The sequence below is a fragment of the Brachypodium distachyon genome, chromosome 2, assembly GCF_000005505.3.
Source record: "Brachypodium distachyon strain Bd21 chromosome 2, Brachypodium_distachyon_v3.0, whole genome shotgun sequence".
Taxonomy (NCBI): Eukaryota; Viridiplantae; Streptophyta; class Magnoliopsida; order Poales; family Poaceae; genus Brachypodium; species Brachypodium distachyon.
In genome coordinates, this window is record NC_016132.3 from 9,322,301 (window position 1) to 9,348,972 (window position 26,672).

Sequence of the window (26,672 nt, forward strand, 5' to 3'; positions counted from 1 at the left end):
CGTATTATTTTAAAAAAATTAGCCTAAGATCCGTACCACGCACACCGTTCTAGACGTAGATAAGTCCATATCAAGACGGCTTGCTTATCTCTCTTTTTTCTGAATAGCTGTCACCCATTTCTCGCTATCAGGGCATCTTCAACAAGAGCTTACCTCTTCAAGTCTTCTTTCACTCTCCTCAATTAACTACTACTCTCTCCGTTTCATAATTCTTGTCGAAATATTACATGTATCTAAACGTTTTTTAGTAATAGATACGTCTATTTTTGGGTAAATTTGAGACAAGAATTATAAAACGGAGGGAGTATGTGATATTTTTTTCCAAGAGAATCATTTCAGTTTGGACCCACATATCACGCTCTCATGCCAAAGCTGTTACTATTTCAAGTAACCACTACTCTAATTTTTTGGTCCACCTCATCTCAAAAAGGAGAAGAGAGAATATAAGTACAAGAAGTCTTAGCTTTGTCCTAGATAAAAAAAAATAAACTTTGATCAAATTTATAAAAAATCTACCAACACCTACGACTCTAAATTAGTTTTGCAAGAATTAGTCTATTAATATTTTTAGTCCAAGGATCAGTCAAAAGAAACATAATACGCCCTATTTTAAGAAACAAACCTTTTGTTGCGCTGGGATGCAGTTGTTGTTGTGAGTTGTGACTACTGAGTGCTTGCTGTGTGTGACCAATCCAGATCCAATCAATCTATATTGAAATTGACTCGAATCGTATAAAAGACAAAATCAGTTTGGCATAGTTGCACACATCATTGTGCGATATGCACGTAGAGATTTTATGCTGGTAGGAGTCACAACAAAGACATACATGTCGACCGAGAGTTGCAAGAGTTGCAAAGAGTGTATTTATGTGGCTATTCCATCTCTAATTGTGATATAGTTAAACTCTTTCATTCATTCACAAGATTGGCATAAGAAATTTGGAGGATAGATCGATCCTTATTTAATGTCTCATATATTTGTTGTTTTATATGTTAAGATTGGAGTCCTGCTGGAACCTTTTCATAAGGATCCTCCATTTTATAGGGATTTCTCATTGACTCAAACCCTTTGGAAATATTTTTTTTCTTATGGTGCAATCAATCGAACTTTGGTGTAAACTCAATCATGTATAATTTAATTGGGCATGACATATTGCAATTTCGTTTTTCCTAATATATTCCCATGAATCAACGAGGCCCTTAATGGTTGTGGTAGTGGTGTGTGTTCTAGTGCTCATCATCATCGGAAAAAAAACTATTGCACAAGACTCATATAGACGTACAATTAATCTTTATGTTTTCCATTGCGTGCTGAAAGAAAAGATTTAGTGCACATGATCATGTGGTTAATCAAATTTCTTTCTGCATATCAAGACTCACTTGACTGATCAGTATGTATGTTAAAAAATATCAAGAAACAATCAAATAAAATCTTCCCCCAAAAGCATCTTTTCTCCGGTACTTGCTGCCAAGTGTGTGGTTTCGAAGGTAGCTAGCCACATATCTTGTCTTGGTGCACATCATGTGGCTTTGAAAGCTGCTATTGTACTTATCAGGGTACTGTAAGACTGGCTAAGGCTTGCAAGCTGCAACGTTGCAGTCCAAGCAAATTAAACCCTATAGGCTATATATAGCGTCCACAGAGACAACAAGCAACCAAAGGTGTGACCGTGTGAGGTGAGAGGTGTGCTTCGCTTTCACTCGCAAGCTAGCCCCACCCGGCCCCCACAGGTACAACGTTACGGCTGAGCTAGGTGAACTAACGAATAAGTCCGGTGTAGAGTTACAGCGACCAATGGAGGGCTCGTCGACGCACATATTCGACCGGGCCGGGGCGAGAGCGAGACAGTGGATGGACGGCAACGTTGGTCTAAGCTTGCCTCCTGGACTCGACCAGCTAGCCCCAGTTGGGATCGAGAGCCAGCGAGTTGGCTACTTGGCTGTGTCGGCAATCAATTAGGAGCGCGGGGGCGATCGCGACGCGGACAGATCGAGCTCCCCTCCCGGAGGACGGCGAGAGGGCGATCGAGCTAGCGCATATATACAGATGGCATCTTCACGTGCGCGCGTGGATGCTCGAAAGGGACGCGGGGTGGCGTGTGGCGCGGACGGCGAGCGAGAGGCACGTAGATGGGCCAAAACCGAAGATGTAGGCCTATGTTAGACAAGGCCCAAAGAACCAACAACCAACCGCATAGGCCTACCCACCAGAATCCGTATCCTAGCCCAATCGATTCTATCCAATTCCAGTGGGCCATTCCAAAGTCCAAACCAAACCAACCTCCTCTAAAAAAAAAACTAAAAAATAACCAAACCAACCAACGCAGCCGCAGCCGCAGCCGCAGCACGTCATCCACTCCGCACCCACTGCCATCCCCCCGGCCCCGAGGCGGACGGAAATGGCCACCGCAACCATGGCCACGGCTGCCGCCACAGCCGCGCCGCCTCGTCGCCTCCGTGTCCCCGCGCCGCCCCGCGGCGGCCACGCGCGCTGCGCCGTCGCGAGCAACGCGACGGAGGCTCCGGCCGCGCCCGGCGCACGGTTGTCCGCGGACTGCGTCATCGTGGGCGGCGGTATCAGCGGCCTCTGCACCGCACAGGCGCTGGCCACCAAGTACGGATTCGGCGACGTGCTCGTCACGGAGGCCCGCGCCCGTCCAGGCGGAAACATCACCACCGTCGAGCGCCCCGACGAGGGGTACCTCTGGGAGGAGGGGCCCAACAGCTTCCAGCCCTCCGACCCCGTCCTCACCATGGCCGTACGTATGCTTTTTGCTCGCTTCTTCTTCTCCGATTTTTGGGCACGTACGGATGCAAACCGATAAGAAACGCTGCATCGGTTGGTTGCGCAGGTGGACAGCGGGCTCAAGGATGACTTGGTGTTCGGAGACCCGAACGCTCCACGTTTCGTGCTGTGGGAGGGCAAGCTGAGGCCGGTGCCTTCCAAGCCCGCCGACCTGCCTTTCTTCGACCTCATGAGCATACCTGGGAAACTCAGGGCTGGCCTTGGCGCGCTCGGCATTCGCCCGCCTCCTCCAGTTTGTGCTCTGGCCGTGCTGCATTATGAATTCTTATATGAATTTTGATTGTTCAGTCGTAATCAACAACGGGGCTGATCATTTCCGGCGAAGATTTCAGGGGCGTGAGGAGTCGGTGGAGGAGTTTGTGCGCCGTAACCTCGGAGCAGAGGTCTTTGAGCGCCTCATCGAGCCTTTTTGCTCAGGTCTTTACTGTAATGTGCAATGGCTGATCGTTCTCGTCTGCTTCTTGCAGTGGTTCCGGTAAGAATGTAATTTGTTGATATGAATGTTAGGTGTGTACGCTGGTGACCCTTCAAAGCTCAGCATGAGGGCTGCGTTTGGGAAGGTGTGGAGGCTGGAGGAGATTGGTGGTAGCATTATTGGTGGAACCATCAAAGCAATTCAGGATAGAGGGAAGAATCCCAAACCGCCTAGGGATCCGTAAGTGAACACTTGTACTTTTCTATTGAGTCAGTTAACTATCCCTTTATGCTAATCTGTTTTCACCACTTTTAGTCGACTTCCGTCACCCAAGGGGCAGACTGTTGCATCTTTCAGGAAGGGTCTAGCCATGCTCCCAAATGCTATTGCATCTAGGTTTGTTATCGCTGTCTTCTGTACACTACCTAGTTATTCGATTATGGGTTCAGATACAGGAACATCTATCTAGGTAGCCTCAGCAAACAATGGCAAGTAGTTACATGTGCTTCAGGTGCTGATGCAATATTACGGGCTATTTGCTGGATGCTGTGTCATTGCATCACCACCTTCACATGATATATGGCTCAATCTCATATGTCAACCATTCTTGTAATATCAATATTAATGCAGCCATGTTCATCATTTTTATCCTGCTTTGTTTTGTTTGGCTCTATGCACTCTTCACTGTAGGCAGAAAATAAGCATACCATGAGCAGAATGTTGCCACTACACATATTCTCTCTCTTCATTTTCATTTTCCTGAGTTTCCAAAAAATGTGAATCAAATCATGGATATAAGGATTGCTGATGCTAAGTGTCACCAAACCATGTGATGTTGTCATTTTCTCCATTTTCAGGTTGGGTAGTAAAGTCAAACTGTCATGGAAGCTTACGAGCATTACAAAATTGGACAACCAGGGATATTTATTAGCATATGAAACACCAGAAGGAGTTGTTTCAGTGCAAGCTAAAAGTGTTATTATGACCATTCCGTCATATGTTGCTAGTGATATTTTGCGCCCACTTTCAGTAAGTGTAATTCATGTTCCCAAAATACATCAGAGTAGTACTCTTAGTCTTAGACTCCTGAGATCCTCTACGTATTGGGAAGTGTGAATTAGTGTTTAGCTGTACTTGTTAAAGGGTCGAGTCTTTCTGGTTCTGCTATGCTGCTGTCATGATATAGATATACCGCTTACTAGACTTGCTAAATAACATTTTTTAATTTGGCTGCATCTCAACGACCATTTCCTATACCATATTATGTGTGCAACACATGAGTACATGACTGATGATTTTTGTCGGATTTTCTGCTTTTGTTTTTACAAATTATATTTATCAGAGTTGAATTGATCAACCTGGTCAAACTCATGGTTTGCTGATTCACAAGTTGAACTATTTCTTCACCAATCAAACTGTATGTTTTCGAATAACTGAAAGTGAAATATGCAAGAAATGTTGTAGGTTCTGAAAGTTGTATCTTGTTATGACAAAATGATACAACACATCAATATGTGTCACTCATACTACCTCCGTCCAACAAAAGATGTCTCAACTTTGACTAAATTTGAATGCATTTTATACACTAAATCATGTCTAGATACATCCAAATTTTGACAAACTTGAGACATCTTTTGTTGGACGGAGGGAGTTCTACATATTAAAAGGAGAAGATTTTCTAATTAGAGAATAAATTTGGACCCAAACACAGAAAATTTAAAGTACCAAGGCCTATTTTCCCCAGCATTAGAAGCCTAGCATTATACAGAATCTACCACTAATGACACATGCTTTGTTGATAGGTTGACGTCTTGATGATTTATGTTTTGTAAGGTTTGCTATCTTATTTGGACCTGGCAAGCCAGTCCATTATGTTCTAAATGCAAGCCAGATCTTACAAGTGCACTAGATTGCTGTTTGCTTTAGGTGACATTTGCTGTTTTTGCTACATTGACTGCCCTATCCTGTTTTTTATGACCATCTTTTGTATGTGGCATGGTACACATTTGTTCCTTCCTGAATAAGCTACGTACTATAAGTCAATATCTGGATGGAGAGTTCTGAACATCCTGCTTATTATTCTGAAAACTAGTTTCTGAGAGAAAAACTGGGCCTAGTTAATGAACAGTCTCCACTCAGTGTGCCTGCAAAAACCTGGATAGTTTTGTGAGTCAAACTGAAATTAGTTGTACCCTAAATCCTAGGTCTGTTCCACTAGATGCCAGTCACTGGAGGCAAGTCTGGTCCTGCTTACCATCTGCAAACGTCTCTCACTAACCTGTAGGTTGCAGTTGCAAGTAGTAAGTTTTTTCTAGCTTGTTAGGCTTTCTGAAGTTTTTTTGAAACAAATAGGCTTTCTAAAAGTAGTTTAGCCATACATCCTTCCGTGTTCATTGAACCTTTTCTCCCCTTCCCAGGGTGATGCAGCAGATGCTCTATCAAGATTTTATTATCCACCAGTGGCTGCTGTAACTGTTTCATATCCAAAAGAAGCTATTAGGAAAGAATGCTTAATTGATGGGGAGCTCCAGGGCTTTGGTCAGTTACATCCACGTAGCCAAGGAGTTGAGACTTTAGGTATTTATTGGAATTAAGTCTTTGCTTCAAACAACTACAAACATTACTTTTGTTTCTCCTTGTATATTTATATAGGGATTGATTGTGGTATTATTCAACTAATTGGCCTTATCCTTTTGTAGGGACAATATATAGCTCTTCCCTCTTTCCAAATCGCGCTCCAGCTGGAAGGGTGTTACTTCTGAACTACATTGGGGGTGCTACAAATACAGGGATCGTTTCCAAGGTTCTCTCGAGCTTCTTGATCCTCATTTTTTGTTTATTATATGATACTACCTCCGTTTCATAATTCTTGTCTCAAATTTGCCCAAAAATGGATGTATCTATTCCTAAAAAGTGTCTTGATACATGTAAGATTTCGACAAGAATTATGGAACGGAGGAAGTATATGTTTACAATATTAGGTTAGTGTCGATGGCCTATTCATTTATGATGAATGTAAGACTGCATTTTCACCATCAAATGCAATTATGAACTCATAATAAATGTTAGATGCTGCATCCAATCATGATATTCCTGTTAGATTGCTTGTTACTAGCTGTATTTCTATTGATCCCATTTTCTTTGCAGACTGACAGCGATTTGGTAGAAGCTGTTGATCGTGACCTCAGGAAAATGCTGATAAATCCTAGAGCAGCAGAACCGTTAGCCCTAGGTGTTCGAGTGTGGCGACAAGCCATACCACAGTTCCTAATTGGGCACCTTGACCGTCTTGATGCTGCCAAAGATGCCCTGGGCCGAGGTGGCTATGACGGCTTGTTCCTAGGCGGAAACTATGTAGCAGGAGTTGCCCTGGGCCGATGCATCGAGGGTGCTTATGAGAGTGCCTCACAAGTATCTGACTTCTTAACCAAGTATGCCTACAAGTAATGAAAGAAGTGGAACTGTTCATTTTGTTGCATAGATCAGGTGAAGCGAGGATGAGGAAAACAATCATGAACATGTTAGGTGATCTTTCTTTTTGGACTGTACTTTTATAGTTTTCCTAATCGTAGTAAGTTAGAATTTAGGTTTGTACAAGAATGTTTCACTTGCTGTCCAGTGGAATTGTTTCAGATTTGGTGATGCAACATTCGTTGCCTAGTTTGACCCTGTACATCCATATGAAATAAATAAACTGCAAAAGGCAGTGAAAATGCCAAATTGACGGTTTTCTTGTCTGATATTATTCGCATTTGCCGTGCGCGTCGTCCTTAGTATCGCACCCCAATCCCCATAAAGCAAAATCCTATTTAGACATTGAACTCTGAGCAAATTTATAATTACTAGGTTTGGGTACTTATGAAATGAGATTGCATAGATATGTTTAGTTCTGTTACTATACCCTCTGACCAGATTATGCAATTTGAACCCGTGGGATTTTTTAGATGATTTGAATCCTTAGGAAATTTCCCTGTGTGGGTCATTGATTCGCAGGATTGGAATTTTTCCTAAGGTTTCTTTGCACTCCATTTTGGAGAGAAAAATTCGTCTGCTCAAACATTTTACTTCAATTCCTTTGTTTTTCTTGTATTGTGTTAAACACTCATTGATGTTTTTTTTGCGGGTTAAACACTCATTGATGCTAATATCCGTAATTCTCCAATCTTGTGCAAGCGTGCGTGATAATCTAATCTTGGGTCTTTCCTGTTTTCTTTTTCGTGATTAAGAAAAAAATGATTGTTTCCGAGCTGATCAGGTGTTAGCGTGGTGCTTTTTGTTTACTCCTACCGGTGTCGTAGGTGCTTTACCATAGACCGATGAGAGGTTTTCGATTAATTATCTGTTCCCAAGCTGGTATATCTACTTAGGCAGTCAAACATAGTACAGAGTAGTATTTTATTAGTAATCGCAAGTTCATCTTTGGAGATCTCAGATCCCCGTGTAGGAGATTATTCCGAGAGGCGAGGGAGCAGCACTGCGCGAAACATGCACGCGCATGACTAGGGCGCGCAATAAAGCTTTTTTTGCATTGGCTCACCTAAAGAGCTAGCTAGCGCAGTTCGCAATTTCGATGCACCAATCCATGTGTCAATGACCGAGCGTGTATCGTCGATGGGACAACTAGCTTCTCACACACGATATGGAGACTAATCCAAGGGAATATTTCCCCCCACTTTTCCTCTAGAATTGGAAATTGAAATTGAGTTCCCACATCATCATCAATCTGAAAGCTAAATGTGATGATGGAATCAGCAGGGCCGGGATGATAGAGGCGACCGGACACGGCAGCGAAGGAACTTCAGTCATGTCTCGCTGCTGTCCCCGTCTCGGATCCCCACCATCTCTGCTCATCTGTCCACAATCTAGACATACTACGGAACTGCAAAAGAGAGAGTTCCGTCAATTTCTCCCGTGTGTGCACGCCGCTGCTGTCACAAGTCACAATTCAAAAGCTCTTCCAATTGCATTGCACTGCCCCCGCCCTGTCCAGCCTCTGTTTTCTTTCCCTGATCGAACCGAACGAATGGCCAAAAAGCTCTCCCACACTAACACAGACACACACACACATGCGTGCGTGCATAGGTCTTTGCTTCTTTATTTTCTCTGCGTCATCCGGAGCTGGAAAACAGCGTCGCCAGGGGCGGAGCCAGGATTCGACGACGAGGGGGTGAAAAAAATCGCACGAACGATGAAACATCACAACATATGAAGTCTCAATTTAGTATATTGGTCTCAACATAGGTACAAATGTTTCAGTACAAAACAAAACTAAATTTCTATGAGAAAAAAAAAACTAAATCTCAATGTAATGTATTGATGTAAAGCATAGCAACACAAGCACAATACATGTAAGGGTTAAAAATAGATAATTTGATTAGAAGTAAATACATGCTAGTGATGAGCGATTGGAAGATTAATTGTTACCGGTGTGTGCATCACGACATGATTATAGAATTGTGCGTGTCTGCATCCGGCGACTCAACGTGGCAGGAAGCAGGAATGCCAATAAGTGCGGCCCGTGCATGCAGATGGAGAACCGGTGATCTAACCTAATTGAGGTTTTAGAACAACCTAATTGAGGTGAGGGCACGGCAAACACAAGCTGTGGAGTTGTATGCTGAAGGCAAGAGGCGCTTTAGCAATTAGCAGGCAATATTTCAGCCATGGACTTATGACCTTATGGGCCTTTTTCTTTCCTATTTCTTCTAGGCTGTTAGGCTTTGCCAGTTTGCCCCTCCGTGGTTCTGTACGCAGAGCATGCACAAGGTCATTAGGCCTAGCTAATTAGTCGAACCAATTAACTATCTCCGACTAATTAGCACTAGCACTGCAGCCTACTACTTCTGATGCCAACGATCAAAACCCAGGGGGGGGCGAACCATTTGGGGGGTTCTGACCCCTGCTCGCTCCCCCTGGCTCCGCCCCTGAGCGTCGCCGGTCTGTTTCTTGCGGCATGCTAAAAGTCGGCGGTTGTGCTATAAAACAAAGCGCCCCTTGTCTGTACAAACAGAGCCCATGCATCCATGCAATGCAGATCTGCAGCAGCAGTAGCTGCCTATAGTTGCCTTTTTGCCTCCGCAATGCTGCTCGCTCACTCGATCGCATCGCAGTCGGCTTGCCTCTCACAAAAGCAGCGCCAGCTAGCTGGCTGTCCCGACTTTCTGCTTTCTCTTGTCTCCTTCGATCGGCAGGCTAGCTACCTTCTAAACAGCCGTTGCTAACGCATATATAACTGCCACTAACCTCCTCCTAATAGTATGCCCCACCAATTAGATCAAATTAGTCTTTTTTTTGCGATGAAGATCAAATTAGTTATTTGCAGACTTGGTCGAGTTGTGCACGTGAACATTGTTACGAGGATGAATGAGACTGTCACTTGATGCCACTTAATTTTGTGCATTTCTAGGCTGCACGAGGTGCATGGACAGATTCAGGGGACGCACAGCGAACAGTACACAACATACACAATAACCACGACAATCATGAATCATATACCATGGCAAAACACTTCTGCTCGTGCAGTTATACTGTTGCCCTTACTATCATCATACGCGCCTGCATGACAGCGTGAGGCCGCACTCAGCACGGTGTCTGAAGAATTGCAGGGATGAGTGACACATAGCGTAAAGAGAAACTTGTAGAACTTGTAGAACTTGTCTCCATCAAATCATAATCTTCTAATTCCGGATTTTCAGCCCCTGACCTATCTAATTCCAGTCAATTTAAATCTTATCCTGAAATTCCCTGTTTGGCTAGGTCAGGACAATGATGTGTCTTAGAATCTGGTGACTGAGCATTGTATGTGGGTCCCGGCTACTTGGTTATACCTGGAAAAATCACCCGAAAAAAATTACCCACATTTAAAAAAAAAACTACCAGGCATCTGGTGAGGACATTGGCATTCTTCCCTCGAAGCGAGCCCTCCCGACCTGGCGAGTAGTGACCCGTGCAGCAGTAGCGGAGCATACGCGTCGGGAGTGCCGGTTCCAGCGAATGGCGAGCCAAGCCGTCGCCCCGCCTAAGAAAATATATCAGAAGATCTTAGCCAACATAGTTAAAAATATATTAGCGCTCTAAGAAAATTAGTAATGGTTATTCTCGTTAGTTATTTCCTAAACATAGTTAAAAATATAAAAAAAAATAATACGAGAGCATCATTTGGATCCTTCCTCTAGTTTTAGTCAACAATCTCGGTGTTACGTCAACAAAACCAGTCCGCCAAACACCATTTTCAGGATTAAGGGGCTTAATTGATCGGGATCAGTAAGGTCGGGATCTGAAATTCAAGGATTCAAAGGTTAAGATCTGATTCAGACAAATACAAGTTCAGGGTCGAGAATAAATTTTTCTCTGGCGTAAAAGAACGTGCCAACAGAAGGGCAACGAAGCCAGGAGGAAGACAACGCACTTTTCTCTCGTGCGTGGGCCGGGCGTAAAATTAGGAGTGCTGCCAATACAGCCATACATGCAGGGCAGGAAAAGTGTGGGGAACGGAAACTTACTTTTTTTTTAGACTAGTATAATGGGGAAACTTACTGGCAAAGCGTAGGTGCATTGGTCATTTGCTCTCGCCTTGTCTCCTCCCTTCTCAGGAACGTTTTGCCTTTTCACCAAACACCAAACTGTAACAAGTCGTTGAACATCACTCCGGTTGATGATAGCTAGCGTACATATTTTTTTAAACAAGTCCAGTCTTTTCATTTTCGATGGGAGGTTAGTTGGTTACCCTCCAATCTATTTAATTAATCCGTGACACGAGGGTGTAAAGTTAATTGGCTACAGTAAGTACGGTTATGTGTTGGCAACTGTTGATACCCCGTGGATGTTGGCAAACTTTCCTTTTGCTCCTGCACGAATCTTGCACCGCAATATATGTCGTCCGTGACGCTTGGGCCTGCAGGCTCCAGCGCAGGAGCGATGTCACCACACCAGCAAGCAAGCAACCTCTTCACACGTAGTACGCGCGGGGCAGAAAAAGCTAGCTCCCACGTCGCTGTCCCGGGGTTGCCATCTTCCAATCTCCCCCGGCAATCTGGATCCGATGAGAAAACGGCCCCGAGCGGCTAGATTGACGGGGAGATGGAAAAAAAAGAAAGAAAGAAAAAGATGGCTTGTCTGGCCGGCCGTTCGGTCGGGGAAGCTTTATTAAGCTCGATCGAGCACATCGATCGCCTGCCCTGACGTGTCGGGACGGGCACCGGGGATCGATTGGGTTGCCACTCTCGGAGGGTCGATTTTCTGGCCGAAAACACGGGACCAGGCCCCGATCTCTCGTGACCCCTGAGCCGTGGGCCGCGCGGGCGGGGCGAGATCGAGTCGGTTTCAACGTTCCCTTTCACCGGCCTTGCTCTGTCCCCCGGCGTCGCCGTCGTGTAGGGCTCTGCCGCGGCAGGCGCTGGCTCGACTGTCAACCAGATCCGTGCGTGTCGCCTCTGTCTGGTGGTGGGTTAGGTTCCCCTCTTTATGACCAAGCTAGGTGCCCGTGCGCCCCTGCCCTGCCCGGCCCTTAATTGACTTGATCTCTACTACACGCCAACTCCTAGCTCCGTCGATCCACTCCATCACTGCAAGCCGTCCATTCATCACGGATCGATGGATTGATGATGTGGTGGTTAGTTTGGTTGCTTGCTCGACCTGCAGACCCATCTATTCGAGCGTGCACACATGATTGTGCGTGCGTGCGTATGTGAGAGCTGATGACAACAAGGGAGGAGATTTGGGTGGGGTAGTGGTCTGGTCACATCCCCTGCAGCACGTACTCGAGTGCATCCCCGTACCAACCCAACACGTCCGCGCGCTGTCATGGGGAAGCTAACCAACATGATAATCAAATTCGATCTTCGGATATCTTCGGGCTAGTTTGTACTCTTCCTTGATCCATCATTAACAATGTAGTAGTATACGCTAATGCTATACCTATCGTATAGAGACTGCGTGTGCGCTTTCGAATCTGGATTGTTCTCTATATATCTCTTAAAATTTAGAGAGGCGTATAAGCATCGGTCAGTTTAAAGAGGGACATGACGGATTTGTTAACTTAAAAAAGGACGCTCTGACTGTGAAGTATCTGCTTTCGCCTAACCAGTTGTGTCCACCTATCAGACACAAAAAAAAAGGGGCGCTTTAGCTTGAAGAGTATATTTTTGTTTTTGTCAGATAGACACACATAAAGAAGACAAATTGTTCCATCACTGCCTTTAATTACTTGATCGCTCTACTCTTTTTTCTCTGGTGTGAACCTTAATTATTTTTATGTCAGCCATTTGGCTTTCTTAATGCTTACCAGCAGCTATAATGCTATATATACACAAGCATATGATCTCTGACTAGCTAGCACTGTCTCTCTCCTTGCGTAAGGGCATTTAGTTAGTTCCTTGAATTTGAAGACTAGCTGTGATTAGTTTCACCCCACCCCTCTCCATTTCTACATAAGCTAGCTACACACATCCATCAGCTGCCGAGCTAACTGTATGCTAGTCATGGCGGAGTGCAAAGGTAGAGACAGGTCTCCTTCCTCGTCCATGGACAGTAGCACTCACCCGGCGCTCTCCACAGCGTCGGCGGCTTGCTGGCCGACGAGGCCAGACCTCAGCACCGACCTCCGGCTAGGGCTTAGCCTATCGACGTCGTTATCCTCCTCCTCCTCTCTCCAAGCGGCTGAGAGCATCCCTTCCATGCCAAGGTCAATTTCTTGAACAACAACAAATTTCATCCCCCCTTCTTCGTGTCGATCTGCTTTTGATCCATATGTATGCATGCTTGTGTTAGTTCTAAGAATCATTCATGCATGCATGGTTGTTTTGACAAATTTTGTTTGGTTCATTTTTCATTTCGATGGATAGGATCTAACTCATTTTTATTCCTACACCTAAAACATCTTTAAATCCATCTATTCTATTTTTAGAGCTGTACATTTTCTTGATTAGCAGTGCCTTCTTATATGCCAGATCTTGATCATCGTTTCAGTTTATTGAATGACTATTTAATTTTTCTTTCTTTCCTCTCTGTAAGCTTTGAAACCAAATCTTAGTCTTACATTCAAAGAAAACAAAAGGCATTTACTTCAGTTTTCACCAGAGAAACAGTTGAGACTGAACCATTTTTTCTAAAAGGATATCATCTGTTAATGCTAGGGGTTAGTTTGATCACCACAAATATAGCAAGGGATCTATACAGTCACATATGCCACTGAACCTGCAGATTAATCCAGCCTTACATTCTCACAGAGACCGCTTAGCCTTGTTTGATCATTACAGTCACATATGCCACTGAACCTGCAGATTAATCCAGCCTTATATTCCCCCAGAGATCGCTTAGCCTTGTTTGATCATTAATTCTTATCTTCACAACCATTTTAGAAATACTACAAGTTTGTAATTATTTTTATGTACTCATTCTGTTCCAAATTATAAGATGTTCTAGCTTTGTCATAAATCAATTTCTTTTAAGTTTAACCAAATTTATAGGAAAAACTAACAGCATCTATGACTCTAAGTTAGTTTTATTAAATCCATCATGATATGCCTCTTCATAGTATACTTAATTGAGATTGTAGATACTGGTAAAGAAATACAATCTTCGTTAAATTTACAAAAGGTTAACTTAGGACAAAGGTAAATCTTATAATTTAGAAGGAAAGGAATAGAATATAGCATGACCCGAATCAATTGCCTAGTAGTACTATTCGTATCTAATTGGATCACTTGTATCCATCATCTACATCAACTAACAACACCTTTCAACATAATCGGGTGATCAGCAGGAACCAAGTACTCTTGAGTTGGCCGCCGATCAAACCGTTCCTTAGGAGCGCCCTGGCCGCGTCGGCCAGCAGGCGCCGGCGGCAGCAGACACTGTTCGTGAAGGTGTACATGGAGGGCCTTCCGATCGGCAGGAAGCTAGATTTGCTTTTGCTGGATGGCTACGACAGCCTTCTCGTCAAACTCTGCAACATGTTTAAGACCCCCATCACCTGTGAGTATGCATCCAAAACTAAACTCAGAATTAGAGGGTACAGACACATGATCTAATCTAAGGAACCAGAACAATGTAGAAATGAGCCGATCTGCTACTACGTCGCGATTGAATGATTGATTTATTGGGAATCTGATGATACTGGCGATTAGTATTTGATAGTTGATACTATCCGACCACCAGATTCTGACTTTTCTTCTTCTTAAGAGTTCTTGACAGAAACCAAATTTGATAGATTGATTCAATTCATTCATGTCATGATTTACATATGGCAATGCTTGTGGCCAGTGCTGTATAATTATATATTTGTTATTATTAGATGCTGACGTGTACCAACAACAAGTGCCTGGCGTGAAGGCTGCTCATTTTCTCACCTATGAAGACCAAGATGGAGACTGGATGATGGTTGGGGACGTACCATGGAAGTATGTTTCTGCTTTGCTTAGACCATCATCTGCGCTTTATTTTGCTGTTTAATTAATCTGAAACTCGTTTTATTGTTTCTGCAGTCTCTTCCTGACCAGTGTAAAGAAAATAAGGATCACAAGGACCGATAAATGCTAAGTAGCAAGCTTAGTTCATGCAGTTCACTAAATTTTGTTTCGTTATTTTTCTTTAGGTTAGTTGATTAAGATTTTGCTGGAATCATATATAGTGGGCATGTTAATCTGAGGTTATCTAACTGTGTACAGTATATAAAAAGAAATGTAATCCTTCCACACTTCCACCTCCCAGGCATATAATCCCCAAATCCTGTCATTTTTTTATGTTTCATTGCCTGGCTTGTAAATACCATGGTTAAAGAGATATTTTCCATAAACTCATAAATCCATTCCACCTTGGTGGAATCAAATATATGTCCTGTCTTGCTGGTAAAGAGTATTTCCTGAATTTCCTTAGTTTTCTGAATGTTCTTGCTAAAACTTACTAGTAGTAAGGAATGGGATGAGATTTGTATAGCAGAATGAGTTTTTCTATTTTGCATTCTCCATGTTGACTGAAAACCGGGTAAAAAAACAAAGGAACAATATGTACACTTTCTAGATTGGGTTGGGATAGCTTTCTCTGTGTTTAATTGTTTAATTAGTACTCCCTCCGTTCCTAAATACTTGTCGCTGTTTTAGTGTAAGTTTGCATTAAAACAGCGACAAGTATTTAGGAACGGAGGGAGTAATTTCTCATTTTATTTAAAGCAAAATCCAATAGTACTAAAACCTGAGAAACTCCTAAGAAACAAAAGAAAATTGCATTTTCCTTAAGAATAAAAACACCCGGAGGAACATGTGGCTGGTAGTGTACTTGTATGTTATTCTTGTCTGAAAGTCCATCCAGAAAGCCTAGCTCGCAACCTTTTGCTCGATGTTAAATCAACAATTCCCTGTGATTCCACTGTAGAAAGATCAGAATTCAAAACTGTACACACAGAGCTTAAATGAAGCTAATATATACCTACCAGATATTACACTTCATAATCCTTCATTTCATCAAAACAGGTAACCATACTGAGGTGAAATAATCATCCATGAACAAAATTATGCTTCTTTGCAGTGATAACCCAACTATACAGAGTATAAGTATTGACCACATGATTTTCATTACATGGCTTTCAGTGTGTTCTGCTGTCACTAACATCATAGGGAACTTGTCCAAAAAAGTTTATCCCCATATGGTTTTAATCATTTCCTGAGGTTTTCTGTCGGAAGGCAGCCTAGTTTTATGTATCTCAATCATATTATGAGCTTCAGTGTCCCATAAGTTCATCCATCATTCATTGAGATCTTTTAATCCTCACCTGCTCTCACCGGATGCTGACGTTCTCAATGTTGACTAAGCTACATCCCTTTTCCTTCCTTGCATCCAGGGAAACCATCCGTATCCTCACCTCCTTTGCCTCTTCGAATCTTCCATGTAATGCATAGATGTTAGCGAGCAGGACATAGTTTCCTGCGTTACCTGGCTCAATCTCAAAGAGATTCTCAGCAACCTCTTTTCCCAGCTCAAGGTCCCCACAGTTCAAGCAAGCTGCAAGTAGAGCTCCTAGGACTGATGCGTCCGGCTTAACTTGCATATTATCAATGAATTGCTTTGCCTCGCCAAGAAGGCCAGCTCGTCCGAACATGTCGACCATGCATGAATAGTGCTCACTCCAAGGTGTGAGCTTATAAACCTGGGTCATCAAACTGAAGTACCTGCGCCCTTTCTCAACAAATCCACTATGGCTGCAAGAAGAGAGAACACTGCCAAATGTGATGTGGTCCGGCATGATGCCCTTCTCCAGCAGTGTCTCGAACAGATCGATAGCCGGGCCTCCCTGTCCGTGCTGCTGCAATGCAGTGATCATGGCGGTCCATGACATTATAGACAAGTGATTTTCTGCTACATCAAACACGCTGCGAGCATCATCCAAGCGGCCAGATTTAGAATACATGGTGATGAGCGAGGTAGCAACTCCCTGGCTGACCAAGAACCCTGTCTTTACGACAGAGGCATGTAAGCTCACTCCCAAAGCCCATTCTGCCAGGCACACTGAAGCTTGCAATGCAGTAGTAAAGGAGACATCATCAGGCAAAACCCCAGCCCTGACCATGAACCGGAACATTCCACAAGCTCTCTCAAAGCAATTCTCATGGATGCAGCCAAGAATGACGATGTTCCAAGTGAAGACATCCCTGCAATTCACAGAATCAAACAGAACCGAAGCTTCTTGGGAGCAACCACATTTTGTGTACATGTCAAGAAGGGCGTTGGTGACACACACGGCATTCCCATCCAATCCCACCTTGACGATGCATGCATGCACCTGCCGACCAAAGTTCACAGCACTGGCCCCGGTACAAGCGCTCAGTGCACTTGACATGCTCACCTGATCCAGCGGCACGTTGCGACCCTGTGCCGCCAACTCCCTGAACATCCGTAGCGCCTCAAGATACATCCCATTCCTGGCATATCCCACGAGGAGCGCGTTCCAGGACGCCACGCTCCGGTGCGGCATTTCGTCAAACACCCTGGTGGACGAGGCCATGTCTCCGCCCTTGGCGTACAGGTGGACTAACCCGGTGTACACGAACACGTCAGCGAGCGAGACAGTCTTGGCGGCGCACGCGTGGACCTGGCGGCCGTGGATGGTCGGGAGGCTCGCGCAGGCGGCGAGGACGGCGGAGATGACGTGGGGGTTGGGGCGCAGAGCGCGACGAGGGGAGGGCAGAAGCTGCCGGGCGAAGAGGGAGAAGGCGAGGACGGGTTGGGGACACGCCAGGCGGGAGATGAGGGCGGTGTACGTGCGGAGGTTTGCGGCGGTGAGGTGGTGCGCGTGGAAGGCCCGGAGCGCGGCGTCCGGGAGGCCCGCGTCGGCGTAGAGGGAGACGAGCTGCGTGAGGTGGAGCGGGTGCGCGAGGCGGGCGGACACGAGAAGGCGGGCGTGGAGCTGCGCGGCGTGCGCGGGGCTGGCCCTGGCCGGACCCGGACGGCGCGCCGCGGACAGGAGGGTCGTCGTCAGCGCGTGGACGCTGCTCACGGTCATCCATGCGGATTCTCAATTCGTCCTTCGGTGCTCTGCCTCGCCCCTCGCGGAGTCGCATTGCTGCCATCCGTAGTCCGCACACCGTGATGGGCCGCGAGTTTCAACTTTCAGACGTGTCTTTGTTGTGCAACCCTGCCAGCTGGCCGGTTCCGGGGTTGTACGCTAAGATCGTAGTTGAAAGAATTGATCACACACACAATCGCGAAGTACAGTAAATTAGATAAACAACAAGAAATAAAAGGGAACAAGAGTTCTTTATTAATTTCTGATCTCAACAGTACGTGCAAGGGGTAGTTTACTCTCCTTTATATAGACTAGATGGTTTAATTGGGTCAAAGAGATAATGCCCAAGACTGAACAACTCCTTAGGAGGTGGAGGAGGAGCACGCTTCGGTGGCCCTCCCACCCCAACACTCCCCCTTGGGCCGATACCCGTATATCATATGCCTCAAAAACTCTGAAAAAACCCAGTGGAAAAAACACATGGAGAAAGAGCGCATAGGATACGTTGCTATGTTACACAGATTGCCTCGTTAAAAACCTCATGCGAGAAACACAAGAAAACTCGTTGAGGGAAAAAAAGTACAGCCTACTCAATCTCCAAGATGAGTACTTGATCGTCATGATCAAGATTTATCGATGAGTATGTGAAGTATCTCCCCCTGAACCTTACATTTCCCTAAGTCTCAACATACCGATTCCACGCACACACCTTTCAAAGGTGGATGCTGGGAGTGACTTGGTGAACAAATCAGCAAGATTTTCACACGACTTAGTATGCAAGACCTTTACCTCGTTCATCTTTTGCAACTCATGTGCATAGAAAAACTTAGGATTTATATGCTTGGTGAGATTACTCTTCACATAACCCATTTGTACTTGTGCAACACAAGCTGCATTATCTTCATAGATAATGGTGTGGGTCTGGACGGTGTTCAGCCCACAGGTCTGCTGAATGTGGCGAACCATTCATCGAAGCCATACACACTCACGTGATGCTTCATATAGTGCGACGATTTCCATGAAACAGCAGTTCCACCACATAGAAAAACATATCCAGTCCGAGACTTGGATGTATGCGGGTCCGACAAATACCCAGCATTGGCATAGGCTATCAAAGATAGGTCTTGATTCCTGTTATAAAATAGCCCAAGATCTTTGGTCCCTTGCAGGTACCGAAAGACATCCTTAACACCTTTCCAATGCTTTTTGGTAGGTTCAGAGCTGTACCTAGCCAGCAAATTGACGGCGAACATAATGTCCGGCCGTGTACAATTTGCGAGGTACATGAGCGCTTCAATAGCACTCAGGTAAGGAAATTCTGAACCCAGAACTTCCTCCCCCTCTTCTTTCGGCCTGAAAGGGTCCTTGTCTTGCTGTAATGACCGCCCAATCATGGGAGTCTTTGAAGGATATGGCTTGTCAAATCCAAATCTTTTCAACACCTTTTGAGTGTAGGTAGACTGGTGCACTAGAATCCCATCATGGGAATGTTCCAGTTGCAAACCTAGACAGAACTTGGGTCTACCCAAATCCTTCATCTCAAATTCCGACTTCAAGTAGGAACTTGCTTCCCCAATATCCTCAGGCGTACCGATGATATTCAAATCATTTACGTATACCGAGATTATACATAATCCATCTTGGGATCGCCGTATAAATACACATGGGCAATCTTCATTGCTCGTGTAGCCCTTTTCATGTAGAAAATCGCTAAGGCGATTATACCACATTCTACCCGACTGTTTATGTCCATACAGTGACTTCCTGAGTTAAACACTGTATAGACCTCTGTTTGCTCTGTCTTGGTTCAGAACCGAAAGACAAGTTACCATACAGGTAAGCAGTAATAACATCCATCAATTTCATTTTTAAGTCCATATTGACTGCCATTGAGATCAAATATTTAAAGGTAATTCCATCCATGATCGGGGAGTAGATTTCCTCATAATCGACCCCAGGTCGTTGAGTAAACCCCTGAGCAACTAACCTTACTTTGTACCGTACTACCTCATTATTTTCATTTCTCTTGCGGACAAATACCCACTTATAGTCGACAGGGCGTACGTGGGGAGGGGTTCGACACACAGGTCCAAAAACCTCTCTTTTGTGCAGAGATAATAATTCAGTAGCTATTGCCTTCTGCCAATCTTTCCAATCCGACCTCTTCTTACAGTCAGTGAGCGAGTTAGGCTCGAGGTCAAGATCAATGATTGCGCCAATTTTCTTAGCAAAGTTTATGTCGACATTAGCAGTCACTCGGTTTATTGATTCTCCCGTGTTATATAATCTATGGCCATTTCGTCATGGAGCGCATCATGCGGATCCTCTGTCTCCACAGGATTTCCCATTCCTGGAGCGAGGTCCTTTAGTTTTTCCGCGCCGATGTGTGCGCTCACATCTCCGCTGGGTGCTTCCACCATTGGAAGGTTAAAGTCCGGAATTCCTTGCGCTGGAGATTCCGTACTTGTGCCAGGTCTCAATTGGCTCCCCTCACTCTCTCGGGGCTTTTTAGTAACCGAGTGTGATAAATCCCCCTTATCCTTTTTCGTCGGGCGTCCCCGAGTACTTGGGATTTGAGGAACCGGATTTCTCATCCTTTTAGGCCTTTGGACTCGAGCGGGTAGACCCACAGGATCCTTGGATATCTCTACCCTTTCCGATACATTGCGCGCAGGCACATGTGATTTTGTCACACTTCTCAAGTCACTAAAGTGATCAGGTGGTTGATTCGCTAAAGCATGCAAATCTATTAACTTTTGGACTTCTCTATGTGTCTCACTTGTGCGCGGGTCATTTGCGTGGATCCCTGTGCTTGCCACGTCAATTCTCTACTTTTCTCATCAAGAGGTTGATTTCCTCGCCCTAAAGTCGGGAAGAGATCCTCGTCAAAAATGCAGTCAGCAAAGCGGGCCGTATGACAGTCTCCTGTCATGGGGTCCAGATACCTGATTATGGACATAGTCTCATAACCAACGTATATCCCCGACTTACGGAGCGGTCCCATTGCTGATCGCTGAGGGGGTGGTATCGGTACATATACCTGGCAACCGAACCTACGAAGGTGGGAAATTTTCGGTGCCGACCCTTGCGCTAGTTGGACAGGTGAATGGATGTTGTAGGCCGTGGGTCTATAGCTGATGAGATTTGCGGCGTGCAACACTGCATGCCCCCCAACACGTGGTTGGTAAATTACAACCCCGTAGGAGTGGTCTGGCAATGAATTTAATCATCTTAATCAATGCCTCTGCTAGTCCATTTTGCGTATGGACATGTGGTACAGAGTGCTCAAAATTAATTCCAAGTGCCATACAATAATCATCGAACGCTTTTGAAGAAAATTCTCCAGCGTTGTCCATTCGAATAGACTTTATACGATGATCCGGGAAATTATTCCTCATTTGTATGGTTTGCGACATCAACTTGGCAAAGGCATGGTTCCGTGTAGACAACAAGTTAACACAGGACCATTTAGACGAAGCGTCTATGAGCACCATGAAGTATCGAAACGGCCCCGAAAGGGGCTGAATCGGACCACCTATATCCCCTTGGATGCGTTCCAAAAACGCAGAGATTTCATCCCTCACTTTCAATGGTGATGGTTGAATGATTAATTTCTCCGTCGCGCATGCTGAGCACACGAAATCATCATGATTCGGGAAATTTTTAACATTCACCCCATGCCCATTTGAGTTGTTAATTATATTTCTCATCATTCTAATACCCGGGTGGCCTAATCTATCATGCCATAAGCAAAATAGTTCAGAGCTTCTAAATATAGTCTTAGGTAGTGTACACGGGCGGCGCTACAATCTTAGTGTAGTAAAGCACAGTGTCGAATGAAGGGAATTTTTCAACAACATGCTTACCGTGGGCATCGCGCTTTGTGATAAGTAGGCACTCTTTACCATTATCATCATCAGTCTCCACATGGAGGCCGTTTGTGCGGATGTCCTTAAAACTCAAGAGAGTTCGAGTCAACTCTGGATGCAATAATGCTTCCTCAATGAGCAAAGTTTCCCATGGGGAGTATGATAGTAGCTCGTCCAGAGCCTACTATTTTTGACTCGCCCCCTGCGATAGTCATTATACTCCCCGGAGTCTTTTTAATGGACTCGAAATAATGAGTTTCTCTCAAGATGGTGTTTGTGGTACAACTATCCACAAGGCACGTTTCCTCCATTCGAGCGCCACGTGTTCTAAAATATAGCATCTAATTAATTAATGAAGCGAGAAAGTAGCAACATAATTAAATAAATGCATTACATATTTTTCAGAACATAACAAGCCATCAATATTAAATAAAGGAATTAATGGATGAACTCACAAATCATCCGAGTGTTGAAAGAACAATGTTTTGCTTGCTCAGAGCATATACAACCACCTCAGGTGATTTTATATCATAGAATCATCAAAATCAATTGACAAATGAATCATTAGGAGGGCCAAGTGCACTTGATGATGGTGTCCTCATCCTCCGCATATGTCACAGTTCGGCATGGTCTCATCCCATTATCAGCTATCACAGTAGCGATAGGCGGGAGAGACGTGTGTGAAAGCACACATAGCACAAACTCAACGGGGGTTGGCCAAGCTTAATAGAATCAGTTACTGCTTCCATTTTGCGCCTCCCCCTCTCAGTTATACGAGGTTAAACCTCGCGCTATTACATAGCCTGAAAATACTTATGACATGCGAGGATGAACAACACATGTGGAACCAGGACCATCTGGTAAAGCATAACACTTTCCCAACATGTATGTACTTGTCCAAAAGTACAAAGGGATGGTGCAATGCCTAAATGTTCTCCTCGCAGGGTGGTGGCAGTAGTCAACAAGACACCAAGCCGATCAACCTCCTCAAAAGCTACCAAACTCCGTCCAAAAATCAAGTCCAACCATTTTAGGTCGGCTCCTCAAACTGTAGGTTCATGATTCATATCATTAATGCGAATTTTTTTACGAGATTTCAACATATAATCTCGAGGTAACCTCATGTAACCCATCGCATAAATGTGATAAAATGATATAGTTGTTCATAACAACGTTCCGATATTTAAAAATGTGAGTTCATGTCTTACTTAATGATTAATAGTAATAAAGCATATTTACAATTAATCAACAACGGTAAAACATGGTAATACAAGCATGTGCATAGAGATGGCAAGTTAAACGTTTCCTAAACATGAAAATTAGCCCAAAAACACATTCCCGAAGCCATTTTGAGCCAAAATACGCGATTTCAGCAAAAACTGACAATTTCAAGGTCTTAGTCGCAAAAACGCAGCACAGTAAACAATGCGCGTAATTACAGAAAGACCAAGGGCTGAAATGCAAATCTATCGTCCCAGACCGAATCTGGCCCGCCTGCTCGCCTATTGGGCCGGTGGCCCAACTCCCTGCCTCGCCTGGCCCAGCCCAGCCGCGCCAACTCTCATTAGGGTTTCCCCTTAGGTGGTGGCGGCGGCCTGTGCCCGCGACTGAGGCGGCGTCCGTGGCGCGGCGGGAGCGCTCGTGCCCGCAAATGGAGCGACGACGGCGGCCCCGCGCACGGGGCAACAACAGAGGTTGTCGAGGCGCGGCGGCGGGGCCTGAGCGGCAGCCCGCGCACACGATGGGGACGGCGGCGCGCCCGCACGCGGCGGGGGCCAGCGCCCAAGGCGGCGGCGGCGGCGCGCGCTCGTGCCCGCCGTGCTCCTGAGGCGGCACGCGCCCAAACATGTCTGGCAGCAGCGTCGGCGAGGCACGGGATCTAGCGGCAGCACTGCAGCACTCCGCGGAGGTGCTCGTGGCCAGCGGCAGCTCCCACACGGCCAGTGCCTGCAGCGGCCCACGCACATCCAGAGGGCAGCGCTCACGCATTGAAGCAGCTGGTGCGGCGTCACGCCCGAGGCGACAACTTCGGAGCAGCGGCCAGGCCAGTGCCTAGCATCAGCGCTTGACGGCGCGCTCCGCTGCAGCGGCTCCATGGGGTGGCTTGGGACGCTCGCGGCATGGAGCCTGCGGTGGCCGGCGGTGAGCACAGCAGTGCGACACCGTCTCCCCATGGTTACGGTCAAGAAGTCCCTCGTGCGGCGAGGATGATCGGCATTGGCCAGCGACTTGGTCGGCAACATCTCGCGAGGAAAATCCATACCGTGGGTAGAAAAATCCGAAAGATAATCTAATCGAAAAAACGGAATCGTAACACAAGAATCCATTTTTGCAATAAAATTTCGGAACCAATACCTCCGTAATTTATATCGAGAGTCTGCTTGGAGTAGGCTCGATGAAGGCTCGGGGTAGAGACTTGTGCTGATAACGTGTTGTGCAACCTCTGCCGGCTGGCCGGTCCCGGAGTTACACACCAAGATCGTAGTCGAAAGAGTCGATCACACACACAATCACGAAGTACAGTAAAGTAGATGAACAACAAGAAGTAGAGGGAAACAAGAGCTCTTTATTAATTTCTGATCTCAACAGTATGTACAAGGGGTAGTTTCCTCTCCTTTATATATAGATTAGATGGCCCAACTGGTCAAAAGGATAAGGCCCAAGAGTTAACGTTAGTGGGGGAACGATTAGTCGGGGGTGGAGGGGGGCGTCCCTCCCACCCCAACAGTCGGTTCCCCAACAGTCTTGACGCTTTGTTTTTTTTTTTGAGAGAGAAAGTTTTGTTCTTTTCTGAACGAGACGTACGCTCCCTTGGTGGGCCGGCATCGAAGGCAAGATTTGAGTTGGGCCGTGGATAATAGTTCTCCTGCGAGGTTTTGGAGACAAAAAGTTCGGCGGAAACTCTATGAACAAGCGCCGCAACGTGTCCCCTAAAAGAAAAGGCGTCGCAGCGTGTCCGGCGAGTTCCTGTTTCTCCCAGCGAAACGAGAATGAAGATGTGCTGGCCAACGCAGCAAAAAAATCGATTTGATGTAAAATGCTAGAACTTCAACATTTTCCATGTGGTTCTCGCAGGTTTAAACGTGGATCGAAAGTGCGTAATCGATCTGATGGAAAGAGCTAGATAATCCACTTATACTTAAACACTTTTCTTCACGTGAGGCTTCCGCAGGGTTAAACATGGATCGAAAGTGCGTCGCAGTTCACTTATACTTCAACACTCCCCTCACGTGTGACTCCTTCAGGTCTAAACGTGAATCGAAAGTGTATCAACCGGGTTTCGAACTCGAGACCTCTTGACACTGATATCATGAAAAGCTTCATACGCCAGTCAACACAACTAAGAGACCGATCGTAAAGCGACAGGCAATCTTTCAATGACAGAGAATTCAGCGGTGAGATTTGCGGTCGTTCTTTTGGTGTCTGGGTGCATAGCACGGGCGCCGCTACGGCGGCGAGAGCGAGACAGCGGACCACAGGTCAAGAAGTGACTGCTAATACGTGCAGGAAGCCACTAACCCCCAGCTGGGCAAGCTGACGGACGAAGCAATGTGGCATAAATTATGTTATGCGTCAGGTATTGTTGTATCCACCTCACCGACGTAGTGGAGCTCCTCTGCACTCTCCGTCCACAGCATAGCGCATCTTGATCCCATCACCATTTACATTTGCTTCCCCCACGAACTCGTTCGTGTCCTATAAGACTCCGCACTGGCCAAGGCTCGACAAATTCATAGTTCAGACTCGTCCGTTGGAAAAACAAAAGGAAAGAAAGAGAAGTGTTCACGCTTCAGACTCAGCAGGGAGGAAGATATCGAACTGAGCGCGATGTCTAACAGCACAGAGAAATGCGTCAGCATCGTGCTTGCCATCATCCTCCCTCCTCTTGGGGTCTTGCTCAAGTTCGGATGCCAGGTACATATAGGAAATCCACATGTGTATCCAGGAAGTCCTTGTTTTTATGTTCATAGTTCTTCATTTTATACATGCATGTTCCTCTGCATGAAACTATCTATTTTGTAATAAAATTGCCTCTATATGTGATAGACCGAGTTCTGGCTCTGCCTCTTGCTCACCTTATTTGGCTATCTTCCGGGGATCATCTACGCGGTCTACGTTCTCACCAAGTAAATTTACCAACCCAATATAGACACATGCTGCTGGAAGCAAGGTGATAACTAATTTTAACATAAGCTCCCCGTTTTCTGCGATAGACCCTAAATGGGCATCAAATGGCTCATAGCTGACGTTGTTACTAATCTTGCAGGAACTGTGCAGGTCCGATTAATGTAGGCTTAAGATCAAATCCGTATAGGAGTTTATTTTCGGTTCAAGTCCTAGTCGGTTTACGAGTTGTTTTTCTAGTCGTATTCAGCTAGAGTAGTACTTGTTTGATTCGGTCTGCAGCTGGCCGTGTATAAAAGGATGGGCATACGTGTTCTGTAAGCTCAATCCTAGAGAAAATAAGAAATAGAAAAAGGCAAGGCTTGACACGAGCCTTTGGCTATCCAAATCAATCATCGCGTGTGGGTGCTTGACGTGAATAGTAGTGCTGCTTGCTTTTCTAATCGATCTGGTTTAGCTTTGCTTGTTGTATGTGCACGTCTCGCCGGAACCAATCAGGTTGCTGATCGTTGTTGTTGCTTGCGAGAGAAAGAGCTAGGATCTAGGCTGATTTCCAACATTTGGTATCAGAGCCAAGGTTAATCCGGCAAAACGGTCCCTAGTACACGGGAGCTATGCCGACGGATGCGGGGACGTCGGGAGCCGCGGCTGGAAGGAACTCAGCACCGGCGATGTTTCCAAGGCTCGATCGCAGCGACTACAACATGTGGGCAATGAAGATGGAGGTGGCTATGGAATCTCAAGAGATCTGGGACGCAGTCGACCCTGGCGGCAACACGTACGCCAAAGGAGCGGCGAACTATCGCATTGATCGCCTGGCGTTGGCGGCCATCCATGTGGCTATGCCGAACGATGTGCTACAACACCTGAAGGGGAAGAAATCTGCAAAGGATGCATGGGATACGATCAAGACCCTGCATCAAGGACACGAGCGTGTCCGGGAGGCAAACCTTCAAACCT

At 45.6% G+C, this 26,672-nt stretch overlaps 4 protein-coding genes across 7 annotated transcripts; 3 read left to right on the plus strand and 1 right to left on the minus strand.

Annotated features, from left to right (window-relative positions):
* The first annotated feature begins 2,336 nt into the window (after positions 1 to 2,336).
* LOC100826753 (protoporphyrinogen oxidase, chloroplastic) lies at positions 2,337 to 6,961 on the plus strand. Of its 2 annotated transcripts, XM_024459499.1 has the most exons (10): positions 2,337 to 2,759; positions 2,853 to 3,038; positions 3,139 to 3,223; positions 3,314 to 3,461; positions 3,537 to 3,617; positions 4,079 to 4,250; positions 5,426 to 5,521; positions 5,639 to 5,798; positions 5,921 to 6,024; positions 6,369 to 6,961. In XM_024459499.1, exons 1-10 carry the CDS (start codon positions 2,400 to 2,402, stop codon positions 6,666 to 6,668), a joined length of 1,692 nt encoding a protein of 563 aa, XP_024315267.1. In that variant the 5' UTR covers positions 2,337 to 2,399; the 3' UTR covers positions 6,669 to 6,961. The 2 variants fall into 2 exon arrangements, with proteins under 2 accessions (XP_024315267.1, XP_003567497.2); XM_003567449.4 differs by lacking the exon at positions 5,426 to 5,521.
* Positions 6,962 to 12,516: 5,555 nt separating this feature from the next.
* LOC100828590 (auxin-responsive protein IAA4) lies at positions 12,517 to 15,072 on the plus strand. 2 transcript variants are annotated; one of them, XM_003567452.4, is made up of 4 exons: positions 12,517 to 12,903; positions 13,981 to 14,195; positions 14,515 to 14,620; positions 14,705 to 15,072. In XM_003567452.4, exons 1-4 carry the CDS (start codon positions 12,692 to 12,694, stop codon positions 14,757 to 14,759), a joined length of 588 nt encoding a protein of 195 aa, XP_003567500.2. In that variant the 5' UTR covers positions 12,517 to 12,691; the 3' UTR covers positions 14,760 to 15,072. The 2 variants fall into 2 exon arrangements, with proteins under 2 accessions (XP_003567500.2, XP_010230796.1); XM_010232494.3 differs by having other exon boundaries at positions 12,521 to 12,903; positions 13,984 to 14,195.
* On the minus strand, positions 13,753 to 17,793 carry LOC104582554 (pentatricopeptide repeat-containing protein At1g08070, chloroplastic). Of its 2 annotated transcripts, none has more exons than XM_024459960.1 (3): positions 15,649 to 17,793; positions 15,495 to 15,573; positions 13,753 to 14,193 (listed from the first exon to the last, which is right to left on the minus strand). In XM_024459960.1, the coding sequence occupies exon 1, from the start codon at positions 17,713 to 17,715 to the stop codon at positions 15,994 to 15,996; it is 1,722 nt and encodes a 573-aa protein (XP_024315728.1). In that variant the 5' UTR covers positions 17,716 to 17,793; the 3' UTR covers positions 13,753 to 14,193; positions 15,495 to 15,573; positions 15,649 to 15,993. The 2 variants fall into 2 exon arrangements, with proteins under 2 accessions (XP_024315728.1, XP_010230797.1); XM_010232495.3 differs by having other exon boundaries at positions 15,495 to 15,584.
* A 7,500-nt stretch (positions 17,794 to 25,293) lies between these two features.
* On the plus strand, positions 25,294 to 26,083 carry LOC106866136 (hydrophobic protein RCI2B). Its single transcript, XM_014898882.2, has 3 exons — positions 25,294 to 25,502; positions 25,635 to 25,758; positions 25,855 to 26,083. The coding sequence occupies exons 1-2, from the start codon at positions 25,416 to 25,418 to the stop codon at positions 25,716 to 25,718; spliced, it is 171 nt and encodes a 56-aa protein (XP_014754368.1). The 5' UTR covers positions 25,294 to 25,415; the 3' UTR covers positions 25,719 to 25,758; positions 25,855 to 26,083.
* Positions 26,084 to 26,672: the final 589 nt, after the last annotated feature.